Raw genomic sequence first — 15,457 nt, 5'->3', positions numbered from 1 at the left:
TGGAAAGTCCACTGGGGCAAGTTAAGTCTAAGTGTACATTGGTCCTCCAAGTGGAGACGTCAAGCAGTCAAGCTCAGGGAATTTTGATCAAAGACATAAATCTGAAGTCCTTAGCATACAGATGATATTTGAATGAATGTAGATAGAAAGTAATTTAAAACATTTTTTTCCAAACCTTTAAGGCTTACTGCTATTTAACCTGTTTCAAAATGCCTGTCATCCTTATCAACACAGTGAAAAGGCAACATTTCATTTGTTCACAGCATGGGAGAAAATATTTGCAAATCATATATTTGATAGAGGACTAACATCCAGAATATATGTAAAACTTCTAAAACTCAACAGCAAAAAAACCCCAAAAAGTACAATCAAAACATGGGCAAAGGACTTGAATAGACATTTTTGCAAAAAAAGATATACAAATGGCCAATTAAGTACATACCCAACATCACTAATTATAAGGGAAATGCAAATCAAAACTACAATGAGATACCACCTCACAACCATTAGGATGGTTACTATCAAAACAACAACAAAATAACAAGTGTTGGTGAGGATGTGAAGAAATTGGAACCCTATGCACTGCTGATGGGAGTGCAACATTGTACAGCTGCTGTGGAAAACAGAATGGTGGCTTCCCAAAAAATTAAAAACAGAATTTCCATATGATCCAGCAATTCTACTTCTGGGCATATACTCAAAAGAATTGAAAGCAGCGTCTTCAAGAGATATTTGCAGAGTCATGTTCACAGTAGCATTATTCACAATCACTAAAATGTGAAAGTGTCCATTGATGAATGAATGCCCATTTATGGACAATGAATGAATGGATATGCTAAACGTGGTATAAGCATACAGAAAAATATTATTTTACCTTATAAAGGAAGGAAATTCTGACACATGCTACAATATGAATGAATCTTGAGGACATGACACTAAGTGAAATAAGCCAGTCACAGAAAAGACAAATATTGTATGAATCTATTAATATGACATAATTACGGAGTACTCTAAATCACAGGCACAGAAAGTAGAATGGTGTTTGCCAGGGGCTGGGGAGAGGGAGAAATGGCAAGTTATTGTTTAATGGGTTTAGAGTTTCAGTTCTGCAAGATGAAAGAGTTTTGGATGGCGGTGATGGTGGCACACGAATATGAATCTACTTAATACCACTGACCTGTACACTTAAAAATGGTAAAGATGGTAAGTCTTATGTGTTTTACCACAATTGACATAAATCGGAAAAAAGTACTTTAAAAATTCATAATATATGTTGAAGGAAAATACCTGCTATCAGTGACATAGGTAGACTCTAGGATATGTGTAGAAAATACTCTGAGAGGCTGACTGTGAAGTGAAGCAAAAGCTAAGACATGAACATATGAGATAGATGTGTTTTCACTGTGTAGTCTCCAAGACATTGATAAAACAAGAGGAAAAGTCACACCCATTTAGTTACTGATTTTAAATCATTATTCTGAGTTTATTTTATCCTATAACTAGTTCAAATCCTCACATGATTAAGGGTTTTCAGAACAGCAGTAGGCTGGAGAGTCCCTGTAGAACTCTTCTTTTACAGCTCCTTAAATCTTGGTTCTAGCTGGCCATTTCCTTGGCTTCCAGCTTTGAGAGAAGTAAATCAGAAGCATCTACTTTCTGATAACCTAATAAGGAGATTTGGAGCCAGAAGGCATTTCATGAGCAACTTCATGCTGAAAAGCCTCCTGGTAATTTATGTCTTGTGACATTTTGAAGTTCCAGTCAATCTGGCCAGCAGACTCTGAAGGAGGAACCTGTTGAGGCATTCCTGGAATCATACTGGAAGGCCTTGTATGGAATTCCTGCTTCAAGGCCGCCTTCTCAAGGGAATCTCTGTCCTCCTGCATGAATATGTTCTTCTTCGTGGAAACGGTTTCAGAAGTCAGTTCCTAAACAGAAAACAAAAAAGCAGAAAAGTTATTATTAGAGACCGAAGCACACAAGATGTATGGCAAGAACACAGCATTGCTATTTTCATGCCAGAGACTAAGACCCAAACTGAAATAGAACTGCTTTAACAAAGCATAAAACCAAACCTATAGGATAAGTTGATTCACCAATAATTTAACTGCCTGCCTGAACAAAATCCAACACCTTTTAATGGGAAACAACACAGTCTAGACTCCCTATAAAATGTCCTCTACAATGTCCCGAACACAAGTAATAATTACTAGGCATGTAAAAAAAGTAGAAAAATATGAACTGTAATCTAGAGGAAAAGTATTCAATAGAAAAAGGCCCCAAAATGACACAGATGATGGAATTAACAAACAAGGACTGAAAACAGCCATTATAAATATTTTCACAAATTGAAGGTGGAAAATGGACATAATGTGAAAGTTAAGATGTATCAGCAGAGAAAGTGGAAATTATATTTAAAAAACTAAATAGAAATTCTAGAACTGCAAAGTACGATATCTGAAGTGAAAAATTTCACCGAATTCCCAGATAGGATATTGGGCATTGCAGAAGAAATGGTCAGTAAACATGAAGGTAGATCAGTAGAAATTATCCACACTGAAGCACACAGGGAAAAAACAATGAGAGCCTCAGTGACCCATGAGACAATATCGAGCAGTTTAACATCCATGTCTCTGGCTGAGGTAGGAATCCTTGAAGCTTACTACTGACCCCAATCTTTGCCTGGAAGTTGCACAGGTCCATTTTACGATGAACCCTATGGGGCTCTGCAGGGAGGTTTGTGAAATCCTTGTCCACATGGTCTCTGAGATCCTTCTAAACTTCAAAGTATTGGGTCTATGCAGCAAATATCTGTTGATTCTATAAACATGTATTTCTAAAACATCTGTATAGTTTAGATCTTTATAAACAATAGGAGTTTTCTTCTTACTCAGAAACAAAATTATGGTTTACCTAAAGCTGTGTCTGCTTAATTAAGAGATATCTGTACAAGGATAACCTTTGCCTGATTCAAATTCTATCTCCTCTGTGGATTTTTTTTTATTCTGATAATTGCATATGATCCCTACCATATATAATATTCTGTTTCTATTCCTCTTTTGGCACATCTACTAGATAAGCAGTATTCAATCTGGGGGTACTCAAAGACTTACTAAGGTTTATCCAAGTCAAAAATGTTTTTTTGTTTTTTTTTTAAAGCAATTAAGGAAAAAACTGCAAAACTTCAAGTGTATGCGTATCAGTTCATCAGGTAAACTAGCAGGCCTGCTGAAGTTTTATGCAACCTATCCTGGGTCAGTTTGAAACTGGGTTTCCCAGCACTAGTCACACAAAATGTGAAGGTGGCCAATAGCAAGGAACAGTTTGTAATCCACCTGAGTCAATCAGAAGCCAGGACTTGGAATCTTGTCTTTTTGATATACCTCTGCCTCTCTGCCCTTTATTTAGCCTTGTCAAAGTTTGCTTGGAGAGTAACTCACACCTTAATGTTGTTGCTCTCCCTTGCCAGGTAAACTATTTTTTTTTTTTTTTGAGATGGAGTTTTCGCTCTTGTTACCCAGGCTGGAGTGCAATGGCGCGATCTCGGCTCACCGCAACCTCCGCCTCCTGGGTTCAGGCAATTCTCCTGCCTCAGCCTCCTGAGTAGCTGGGATTACAGGCACGTGCCACCATGCCCAGCTAATTTTTTGTATTTTTAGTAGAGACGGGGTTTCACCATGTTGACCAGGATGGTCTCGATCTCTCGACCTCGTGATCCACCCGCCTCGGCCTCCCAAAGTGCTGGGATTACAGGCTTGAGCCACCGCGCCCGGCTTGCCAGGTAAACTATTAATTTGGCTTCATCTTAGATCACTTTTGGATTCTCTTTATTTCCTTCTGACATAGGGAATCCATTTCCATAACCACAACCTACACATGAACTCTTTCTTAAGACTGAGAACTTGCACATAGTCTAGGCATTGTACTGGCTGTCATTTCCCATCTTCCCTTACAATTGCCTACATCACACACTTGGCAAAAGAATGACATACCATTTGCTAATGTAAATCTTGTTAAGGAATATTGCTGCTGGATGCAAAACCTCCTCAGTGAAACACAAAAGGACAATTCAGAATATTGATGTGAGCAAAGTTTTCCTTAATAAAGATACCATAAAACTAGGGTGGAGTTTTGGGAGTCTTCCTTATATATTTCTTACTGCCTTATATAGTTCTGTTTCTATTAACAGTAAAGCATGGGCTGGGCGCGGTGGCTCAAGCCTGTAATTCCAGCACTTTGGGAGGCCGAGGCGGGTGGATCACGAGGTCGAGAGATCGAGACCAACCTGGTCAACATGGTGAAACCCCGTCTCTACTAAAAATACAAAAAATTAGCTGGGCATGGTGGTGCGTGCCTATAATCCCAGCTACTCAGGAGGCTGAGGCAGGAGAATTGCCTGAACCCAGGAGGCGGAGGTTGCGGTGAGCCGAGATCGCGCCATTGCACTCCAGCCTGGGTAACAAGAGCGAAACTCCGTCTCAAAAAAAAAAAAAAACAAACAAAAAAAAAACAGTAAAGCATGGAGTTACAAATAGATTAGAGGTGGGCAGCAAGGTGATGACACATTTTGCTGAATGATCCTCACCTCTCCCATCTCCAAACAATTGCTTAAAGAATGAATCCTTCCTGAGGGAGAGTTCCCTTAGACTATTGCCAAGCAATAGAATGAAACTATCTTTTGATTTAATTTATTTACAAGACATCCGGCCTTTAAGAAGCAAATATATTGTTTATGAGGATGTTGAGTATATTAGTGTAAGTGTAAGTAAGCTTAATATTTTCATGTCTTCCAAGTCGGCTTTGGAAGCTAGCAAAAGCCAGTGAATTGTAACGGACTGCATTAAAGACTTTAATGCACAGGGTACAGTGACAGTCAAAAAGATGTCAGATACCAAACCCAACACTGCCATTGAGACAACTGTCTATCCAGGTATCTACCACTTTGTAGAAAGCATGGAATGGCATAAGGCATTTTTCAGGAGACGGTGAAAAGAGCTGTGGGAGGTAAGAGATATGCTTGTCAGACTAATGAATGCAGAGTTGTCTCCAACTATTCCAAGTTAACAACTTTCATCTAATATTATACCATCACACAGGAGGCATCTGAGGTTTCATGTAAAAGCAAATAGAATACAATAAACCAAATCCTAAATACTAAGTTTAATATCTGAAGTATGCACTGATAACAACCATATTTGGTTTCTGAAAAATATTGACTACTACTTAAAAAGGGCTCAAAGGAGCTTATATTAAAAAAATTTGCTCCAAGTGAATAGATTTTCTTAAAAGTCAGATTTTTTAAAACCAGTAACACCAGAGTATTTCCTCAAATCTAGACAAATTTGTCTTTTAACATCTCCTTTTTTCCATTAACAAAGGTTGTCAATAACATAGGTTTATATACAAATATGGGAATATGGAGTGAAAAGCAGGCTACAGGGACCCTTACTGTGCCTTACATTGGGGTTGGGCTAACTTGTGGCCTTCCTGGATTCCATCTTTGGGATGTCTGTGGCTACGCAAAGCTGAGTCCCTTCTCCCTACCTTGTGACACTTTTCACACTTCTGTTGAATCTGATACTCCTCTTGTTTCAGCCTTTCTGTCATTTCCATTTCCTTGAGGCTACTGTCATATTCTTCCTGCAGCTGGATCTTCTCTTGCCTATTCTGGGGTGAGGTGACAGGGTCAAATCAGGTCAGCACCTGGAGAAGCCTTATAAATGCCCCCGGCCCACTGGGGACTGACTTGGGTCATGGGCCCCTTGGGTCAGTTGAGTTTCCTCCTGTAACTAGCTTTAGCCTGCTAATAGCTACAAACCCTTCAACCCCACAGCTCCTCTGAGTTGAAGCCCCACTTCTCTGAGTTAGCTTCCAGGATCCCCACATTTAAGGGATATCTGGCCCTAAGAGCAAGTCAAATAAACCAAGGAACTCCCCAGGCCAGCTCCAGAATCCTGCCTTGTGTCTGGTTTTCAAAGTACTCTGGGAAAGCTGGGCCCTCCCTAAATCCCACTGCATATACGCACCTCTTCTTTTGCTTTCACTGTTTTCCCATAATGATAAAGCCAGTGAGCCAGGTATTCTATTGGGTCACTGGGCCGGACCTTTGCCACCTCTGCCAGTGCCTGGGCCAGGCAATTTCCAAAGCACCTCTTTAGGTAGTTAGTTTCCATCCTGGGAGCCTGGAAAACATCAAAACAAAGTCACATTATTTTGCAAACTTAATCTAACATTAAAAATAGATACATTCTAACCAATTCAGATTTATTTCAGGACAAATATGAGATGTTTCTGGATCACATCATTCCCAAAAGAACCAACAAACACTTACTTATCAATAGCTCTTATATTCAAATGGACTTTTTTTCTAAAGCTCACCAGCTGCACTAGGTCAGACAGTGTAGCTTGGGAGGAGTTTGGTACCTTGGTGGTAAGGGTGGCTAAGGCCTCCCCTGACCCACAAATTTCTGCCCTTGAATAGAGAGAAAATAAATGAGCAGGCAGGAGGTCCGGGGGAGGGGCCCTGAGCACCCAGCAAACAGTGCTATTATGAGGCTGGAGGCTATAGTCATCTATGACATAGGTAAGACAGGCTCATTTATTTCACAGGAGACCATGGAAATGCCCTGGGGAGAAGAGGGAGGGAAAATGTTGGCCCTGCAGCTACTGCTTGTCAGGAGCTCTGCCAGCACCTGACATGATATTCCATTCTCTATTACTTAAGGATTTGCTATTCATCATATTTCAAGAGCTGGAGGCAAGGTAGCCCAACTTGGGAGCAGCAGGGAATTGTGGCAGTAGGAATGCACATTAAGATAGACCTAGTTCCAGTCCTGATTCTGCCAGTTATTAGCTGTGTGTTCTTCAGCGAGTCACTCATTCTCCCTCAGCCTTAGTTTCCTCAACTGTAAAACAGAAGTAACAAAAGTATGTAGCTCACAATAATTAGATTAGAGGAGATAATAAACGCACATCAGGCACTTAGCCACGCACAGAGTAAGTGCTTATTACGTTATTCTGTGGAGGATTGTGCCATCAAATGACCTAGCGCCTGGCCTCCTCCTGAGGGATCCCATCTTCCTGAAGTTGATACATTTTAATTCCAAAAGATTCCAGCCAGTAATAAAAGCTCAGATCTAGCATTAACATTTTCTGGAGGCATTTTTCAATTTGCCTCCTCTAATCCCCATTTCGTAGCTTAAGGAAGAAAAAACATGTAGACAGATATCCATATCGATCTTACCTGTTCATATCTATCTTATGGTTATAATAGATAAAATATTTCCTGGCTCTCTCCGCTGCTAGGGCCTAGAAACCAAAACACTTCAGTAGCAATGAGCACACTGAGCACATAAACCTTGCTTGTAAATAGTCTTGGACTCCTCTTAAGAGGAATCAGGGCTCCTTGGAGGAATGTCTGATTCCAAAGGCTGATTCCGAGGAATGGCAGGACAAGCCTAATGAGCCAGGAACATTTTGTTGTGCCAGAAAGTTAGAACATTCTAAAAAAATATAATGGTTGGGGACAGAAGAACTAGCTTAAAGGGGCTCCTATAGTCAAATCTGGGGCAGTTTGACCATTAAAATAAATAGTGACTGTAATGGATTATAACTTATGGAAAAAATAAGAATCCATAAGTCCATATGAGAATATATAAGTAGAATAAGAAGGGAGAAGGCACAGTTCTTTGCTAAAGTAAAATGCCAACTAACAAATGTGGGGAAAATAATGGAGTTTTAAAAAACTGCCATTTCCTCATCACCACAGTATAATTGAATCAAGGCGTGAGTCAATGAGTGCTAAGCTTGGGTGAATATTTGACAAGGAATAAGATACATGTATAGTCTCAAAGTTTCTTCTCACAAATTAAGTATTTATTCCAAAGGAAATACAGAAATTTTACAGTGGCAAAACCTGGCCAACACAACCTGAAACAAGTAATCCAAGTATCACCAATAAAGGGACAAAGTGACATCAAGTGCCTCCTGATGTGATGCACTTCTTACGGTACATAAAACATTTCTGTGGATTTCTGCCTAAAATGCAGTATTTGAATATAATTGAGGAAACATCAAATAAATCCAAAGCAAGAGACAGTCTACAACTACCTTGTACTCTTAAAAATGTTGAGGTTATGAAAAAAAGAGTTAACTGATACAGATCAAAGGAGAGTGAAGAGCTATAATAACTACATGTAACACATGATCCTAAATTGTATCTTGACAAGAAAAAAGAATTTGGCTGGGCATGGTGGTGCATACATGTAATCCCAGCACTTTGGGAGGCTGAGGCAGGAGGATCACTTGAGCTCAGGGTTTGAGACCAGCCTGGGCAACATGGCAAAACCCTGTCTCCACAAAAAATACAAAAATTAGCCAGGCATAACGGCACACACTTGTAGTACTTAGTGGGGCTGTACTTAGCAGGGCTGAGGTGAGAGGATCACTTGAGCTCAGGAGGCTGAGGCTGCAGCGAGTCAAGAACTCACCACTGCACTCCAACCTGGGTGACGGAGTGAGGCACTGTCTGAAAAAAAAAAAAAAAAAAAAAGAAAGAAAGAAGGAAAGAAAAGAAAAAAGAATTCTATAAAGGTCATTGTTAGGAAAATTACATGAATTGACTGTGAATTGTAGATTATGTGATATAATTTATCCAAGTTAAATTTCTTGATTTTGAATAACGGAAATATCAACAAGAGAATGTCCTTGTTCTAGGGCTGAATAATGGCTCCCAAATGTGTCCATGTCTGAATACCTGGAACCTATGAATATTTCACTTTTAATGGTAAAAGGGACTTGTAAATGTGATTAAATTAAGGATCTTGAGGTAGGGGGATTATCTGAGTAGGAACAATGTAATCACAGGTGTCACTATAAGAGGGACACAGTATGGTCAGATAGGGAAGGTGATGACAGAGCCGAGGGAGAAAAGGCGATGTGATTCAGGACCTTGAGCCAAGGATATCCTCTAGAAGCTGGAAAAGGCAAGAAAATAGATTCTCCCCAGAGCCTCCTGAGGAACCAGCTCTGCTGACACTTTGGTTTTAGGCTAGTAAGATTCACTTTGGACTTCTGACTCCAAGATCTCTAAGGGAATAAAACAAAAAAGCTGAGCGGGATAGTGAATGAGGGTGGGGACAGAGGTGGGTGGTGTCTCCTGCCAATCTATGCAGCCCACTTGAACCAATGAACTTGGATAAAAAACCTTCTACGCCCCTCCTCTTATGCAAACCTGGTCTGATGAGATGACCAGCAGCATTCCATCACCTGGGGACTTGTGGAGAGGCAGAATCTCAGGTCCCACCCCACCCCACAGATTCAGAGCCTGCATGTTAATAAAATCCCCAAGTGACTTGTAGTTACCGATCTACTTTGCCTGGATCACTGTAGAACTGTCCTTCCCAGAAGGCAGAATCACCAGCTCTGCATTCTCTGGTCATTGGGTGGCTGCCACACTGCTTACATGCGGCAAGCCATATTGGCATACCCCCACCTACTCTAAATTGCCCATTTTCAACAATGATCTGAATGAAATGTGTTGGTCCAACAGTTACTAAGATGTGGTGCAAAGACAGTAGAGCAAGGATACAATGTGAGGCCTGGTGGGGAAGAAGTCAAGAGAATGCCTTTTATTTATTTATTTATTTATTTTAAATTTTTGAGACAGAGCCTTGCTCTGTCGCCCAGGTTGGTGTGCAGTGGCGCAATCTCTGCTCACTGCATCCTGGGTTCAAGCAATTCCATTGTCTTAGCCTCCGAAGGAGCTGCGATTACAGGTGTGTGCTACTACACCCAGCTAATTTTTGTATTTTTAGTAGAGAAGGGGTTTTGCCACGCTGGCCAGGCTGGTCTCGTCTTCCCGACCTCAGGTGATCCACTCGCCTCGGCCTGCCAAAGTGCTAGGGTAGGGATAAGCCTCCGCGCCTGGAAGCCCACTCAGACCAACTTAGGGTACATTCACCAATAGGGGGAGAGGTTATTTTTCTGTGTTTCCCAGAGCTCCCCTGAGGGTGTGCTTACACTGTTCCTGACCTTGCACTCAGTAGGTAAGGTAATAAGGATAGGGGTTGTCTTTGTTCACTCTATACCGCTGGTGCTTGGCACAGTAGAAGCTCAGTAAATACTTCTTGGCTTATTCATTAGGGTTCTGACGCCTGCGCTCACGCTTCCCTTTGATTTTTCAGCGTCCACTCTGGCACTTACTATCTCAACTAACGTGTAAGACCTCTCTTGCCTGGCACTGCCCCGCCCATAAGCTGAAGGAGAGCACAGGAAAGGCTAGTACATGCACAGACCACTAGGCCAGGGAAGACTGCAAGGGCTTGGACCTGGTGAAGGTTGGACGGCATCCCGGAGGTAGGGGACCCGAGCTGGTTCTGAAAGGAACCCAGCAGAGGCGTCACCAGCAGGAGCAAAGGTGCGCAGTTGTGAAACTGTCAGGCTATTAGCAGCTTGTAGTGACGGTTTTCCGGCAACTCTGGAAGGTCCCCCGCCCTTCTCGGATTGGCTGCCCTTCATGGCACCTCCTCAAAGCCTCCCCACCCCTTCGTCTCTCCCGGAGCTTGCCGACCAGGGTTCCTTGCTCTTTTCTGCACCCCAACTCCTCCAGGTAGATTCTGTGTTGCAAGTCTCCTCGGCTCACCGACCCGCGCGTCGCCACAAACGCCTTTCCTGGACCCTCGCCCGCGCACCCCCCCTCCAGCGTGCCCACTCCTTTCTCCTATGCGCCCAGCTCCTACGAGCCCCCTCCTCCCTGGCCCCCGCCCCCTCGAGCGTGCCGCTTCTGCCGCGCTCCCTTCCTGCATTCCCCCTCCTCTCTGCCTGCTGCCCCGTCGTGGGCGCCCTCTCTCCTGCACACCCACTCTTCTCTGCCGCAGGCCAGTCTCCTGCACGGCCCCTCCTCTCTGCTGCGCGCCCCTCTCCTGAATCATCCTCCTCTCCGGCTCCACCCCCTCGCGCGCGCTCCTGCTTCGCGACCCCTTCTCTCTGCCGCGCGCCCCCACTCCTGCATACCCGCTTCACTCTGCCTCGCCCCCCCGCACGCCTAGTCCACTCTGCCGCGCGCCCCGACTCCTGTTCGCCCCCTCCTCTCTGCAGCGCGACCCCGCAAACCCCCTTCTCTCTGCAGTGCGTGCTCCCTTCTCCGCCCACGCGCGCCCTCCGCTCACCGGTCCGCGCGCCCCTCTCGCTTTGCGGCGCCTGCGAGGGTTCCTGCCGCGCGCGCTCTCGTTGCCTGGCAACGGGACGCGGCTGCCGGGTGGCAAGCAGGCGCGTGCGTCCGGTGCGCAAAAGCACCAACCATTTTTGAGATTTGTTCCTCTGGCTTCGCTGGGTCCGGCGGGCAGAGGCGGTTCTGACTGTTGGGACTTGGGCGTCGAGCAGGACTCACCTGAGGCGGAGAGAGGCAGCTTCGCGCCTGGAGCTCCCGAAAGCGGCCGGCTCTCCTGCTCCTGCTCCTGAGCAGGAAGGGCTGCGGCGCCTGCGGGCTGCGGAAGACCCTTCCACACTCCAGGGTGGGAAAACCGCACTGAGCGCCCCGGGAGGTTCCCAGATACAGTACTGTACTGCGTGCCCAGGTAACTGAATTTCAGATAAACGAACTACTTTTCAGTCCAAATATAGTATCATGCAAAGTTATTCGTTGTTTATCTGAAATTCAGAGTTTCCTGGGCGAGCTGGGTTTTGAGTTGAGAAGTCTAGCATCCCTGCCCAGGTGCCCCTGCCCAGTCAGCTGGCTGGCTCTCTCCTAGGTGTGGATAAGGTAACTCCTTACATTTCTGTGGCACTTTCTTCAGGCTGGAGGCAGCTGTTTCTTTGGGAAAGCGTTTTCTTACGTTGAGCCAAGATGCCTGTTAGTGTGTATGAAAAATAACACTGCTTACAACAGGAGAGATGGGTATTATCTTCGTTTCACAGACAGGAACCATGCGAAACGAGTTGACAGGCCTTGCCTGGGTCCCACTGATATGCCCAGAAATCCGAGACAGAGCCTTCCCTGACTTGGCCTGACTGTTAGGCCAGAAGTTTTCTCTTTAGGGATAATGGTGCCGTTCCCACTTTCCCACATTTTATTTTTCTAGAGCAGCAACAAAAGTCTGTTTCCTTTTTTTTTTTTTTTTTTTTTTTGGAGATAGAGTTTAGTTGTTGTTACCCAGGCTGGAGTGCAATGGTACAATCTCGGCTCACTGCAACCTCCGCCTCCTGGGTTCAAGCAATTCTCCTGCCTCAGCCTCCCAAGCAGCTGGGACTACAGGCGTGCACCACCACGCCCGGCTAATTTTTGTATTTTTAGTAGAGACGGGGTTTCACCTTGTTGACCAAGATGGTCTCGATCTCTTGACCTCGTGATCCACCCGCCTCCCAAAGTGCTGGGATTATAGGCGTGAGCCACCGCGCCCTGCTATTCACTTCAAATGACTTTGAGATGTCTATATAGCATTTTGGTCTTACAAGTCCATTTTACTGAAAAAATACTGTGCAACTGTGTATCAAAGTCATTTGCAGTAATTCTTTTTTCTGTGTGGTTAGGAAACCAATATCAACCTGATTTGGAATTAGGTTCATTTGTGCCAGTTTTCAGTTTTTTGAGTTTTTATGACCATATTTATGTATACACATGTACACATTCCTTTCCCCACTGCTGTTGCTAATACAAAAGATGACAGACCAGATACAATTTCTGTACCTCATTTTCTTTATTCTATGTCTTAGAGATCACTCTCCAGTTTCTTCTTTCTCTTGTACATCTGCATAATAACCCATTGTGTTGCTCTTTCTCATTAATCCCCAATTTGATGAACATTTAGGTGGTGCTTCAGTGTGACTGTTGTAAACAATGCTGCAAATAATCCCTATGCCATTTCATATTTTTTCTTTGAGATAGGATCCAAGAAGCAAGACTGATGAGTCACAGGGTGAATGCATATGTGATTTTCTAGATTTTGCCAAATTCTCCTCCATAGGAGTTATGCCATTTTGCTCTCCTGTCACTGTCATGTGGCATATGCACATGGTTATGTGTACAATTTCAGAGACACTGACATCTTGGGGTCTATCCATGAATAAAGATTGGGGTTATGGATGAGCCCAGGATGTCAGTGCCTCTGAAATTTTATGCAAAATGCTAGGTGCATTTGTCTAGGGAAAACTTTAGACACAGTGGCATTTTATCCCCTGTAATTTGTTCATTCCTATATCAGGGCCTTTCCTCATACCTAGAAGACTCTTCCTTCTCTTCTTTGCCATGTTAATTTTACTGGTTTTTTTTTTTTTTTTTTTTCTGGTTATAAGCTTAGCTCAAATGTCAACCCTCAGAGAAGGTTTTTTTGACTTTCCTGACTTGATCAAACTCTTCAAACTCTTCATCCTGTCTGGTCTTTATATTACTTATTTTAACTTCAATTTCATATTTATTGATTTAAATATGTGGTTAATATTTTTCTTCCCTACTCATCTATAGGCTCCATGAAGGCAGAGACTGTTTTTGCTTTAGTTTGGGCTGCTGTAGCAAATTACCAAGACTGCGTGGCTTAAAAACAATACATATTTATTTCTCACCATTCTGGAGGCTGGAGCATTGGCATTTCTGGTATATGGTGAGGACCCTCTGCCTGGTTTACAGGTGACTGTCTTCTAGTTTTATTCTCAGATGGCAGACAGCAGAGAGTTAAAGCAAGCTCTCTTTTTATAAGGGCAGTAATCCCATGCATGAGGGCTCCACACTCATAATCTAATCACTTCCCAAAGGCTCTGCCTCCTAATACCATCAGATTGGGAGTTAGAATTTCAACATAGGGATTTTTGGGGGACCCAGACATTCAATCCACAATAGTTTTGTATTCCCAGTACTTGTCATGGTGGTATATAAGAGGTATTCTTTTTTTTGGGGGGGGGGGGATGAAGTTTCACTCTTGTTGCCCAGGCTGGAGTGCAATGGCACAATCTCCGCTCACGGCAAACTGCACATCCCGGGTTCAAGTGATTCTCCTGCTTCAGCCTCCCAAGTAGCTGGGATTACAGGTATGTGCCACCATGCCCAGCTAATTTTGTATTTTTAGTAAAGACAGCATTTCACTATTATGGCCAGGCTGGTCTCGAACTCCTGACCTCAGGTTATATACCCGTCTTGGCCTTCCAAAGTGCTACGATTACAGGTATGAGCCATTGTGCCCAACCAATACTCATTACATACCTGTTCAACAAATGATTACATTTCATCAGATCCTTAGAAAAGTCTGATTTCTTAAAATATTAAGAGTAATCTGAGGATGATCATTTTTTCCAAAGCACTGAAAGAGATTGGTTGCTGCATTTTTCCTTTTCTGTTTTAAAAACAATCCAGTCTATGATTATTCCTGTTTATTTTCATAACTGGAAAGAGTAGGACATAATTGGGAGAATGGAGCAATTCATTCCCTTGTTACCATGGAGAGACAGCTGTGTCAGCCCTGTGATTAAAACACTCTTCAAGCAGCTGGAGGAGTTTGTCTTCTCGTGGGAGGACAGAAACACACACACGGAGATACTGTAATTCTCAGGTAGTGTGGCAAATGCTGTGCAAGCTGCTTGGAGCAAGAGGAACTTCTTTGGGTTGCCTGGGAAGCTTAGGGAATGAGAAATGATTCTCTGCCTTGCAGGAGAGGAGATCTTTTCTGAGAGAGAAAGAGTGACAGAGAGTAAAAGGAGAAAAGAGACTGGAGAGAGAGAGAGAGGGAGGGAGGAGAAAGAGAGGAGAGAGAGTGAGGGATCATCATGTACAAGAGTCATGGAGATGGAAATGTGCAAGGCGTGATCATCAGAATGGCAGGATGTCCACGGAGTTAGAGAGAGGCCAGGGTGTGCTGGGACCAGGAGAGATGATGTCTGGAGTTGAACCTCAAAAGAAAATTGGGGCCAAATTGTGAGGCGCTTCATATGTTATTATTTGGAGGTTGAGTTTTTCTTGTTTGGCCTTGGAAAATTTATGGATTTTTTTTTCAAAAGGTGGACTATGTGATGCTTTGTAAAAGTGGCTCTCATGGCTTAGAAGGAACATTTTAGTATAGTCTTTAGGGTTAGGGTTTTGGAATCAAGAGGTGGGTACAAACCCTATCTCCTTCATCTGCCAGCTGTGTGATCCTGAACTGCTCTGACGCTCTTTGTGCATGGGCTTGCTCATCTTCCCAGTGAGATCATGATACCCACTTTTCAGGTATTTTGTGAGGATTAAATGAGACTCACATTACTTGGCATCAAGTAATCCTGAAATCAATAGTAATAATATCTGTTTTCTGACTCTTGGACTTGAGTGTCTTTCAGGATTTTGAAACCATTTTAGTTGTAGTGACTTCTGTGGAGCCCTTTTGGAAACTGTTAGAGGTTTCCTGGGACTAGTTTGCTTTTGGCACCCCCAGTGGGAGGTGTCCATGACTGAGGGCAGGGTGTCATGCTTTGTTCACCTCACTGAACTTTAGTCATA

The 15,457-nt window shown here is 43.4% G+C and overlaps 2 protein-coding genes across 4 annotated transcripts in view; one reads left to right on the top strand and one right to left on the bottom strand.

Moving 5' to 3' along the window:
* Positions 1–391: 391 nt before the first annotated feature.
* Positions 392–11,443, bottom strand: DYDC2 (DPY30 domain containing 2). 2 transcript variants are annotated; one of them, XM_074382483.1, is made up of 4 exons: positions 11,390–11,443; positions 6,027–6,182; positions 5,545–5,667; positions 392–1,928 (listed from the first exon to the last, which is right to left on the bottom strand). In XM_074382483.1, the coding sequence occupies exons 2-4, from the start codon at positions 6,171–6,173 to the stop codon at positions 1,665–1,667; spliced, it is 534 nt and encodes a 177-aa protein (XP_074238584.1). In that variant the 5' UTR covers positions 6,174–6,182; positions 11,390–11,443; the 3' UTR covers positions 392–1,664. The 2 variants fall into 2 exon arrangements, with proteins under 2 accessions (XP_074238584.1, XP_003942598.1); XM_003942549.3 differs by lacking the exon at positions 11,390–11,443 and adding an exon at positions 11,169–11,253.
* DYDC1 (DPY30 domain containing 1) overlaps positions 10,504–15,457 on the top strand; it is a 62,249-nt gene continuing 57,295 nt past the window's right edge. The window contains exon 1 of one of the 2 annotated variants that reach the window (XM_010330387.2): positions 10,504–10,609. In XM_010330387.2, coding sequence (XP_010328689.1) covers positions 10,517–10,609 — 93 coding nt within the window. In that variant the 5' untranslated portion in view covers positions 10,504–10,516. Of the gene's footprint in view, positions 10,610–11,178; positions 11,577–15,457 lie in introns of those variants that run through there. The other variant, XM_003942548.4, reaches the window with a different exon arrangement.

Source organism: Saimiri boliviensis, chromosome 12 (assembly GCF_048565385.1).
Source record: "Saimiri boliviensis isolate mSaiBol1 chromosome 12, mSaiBol1.pri, whole genome shotgun sequence".
Taxonomy (NCBI): domain Eukaryota; kingdom Metazoa; phylum Chordata; class Mammalia; order Primates; family Cebidae; genus Saimiri; species Saimiri boliviensis.
Note: the sequence above shows the minus strand (reverse complement) of the source record. Positions and strands in the feature narration are given on the sequence as shown.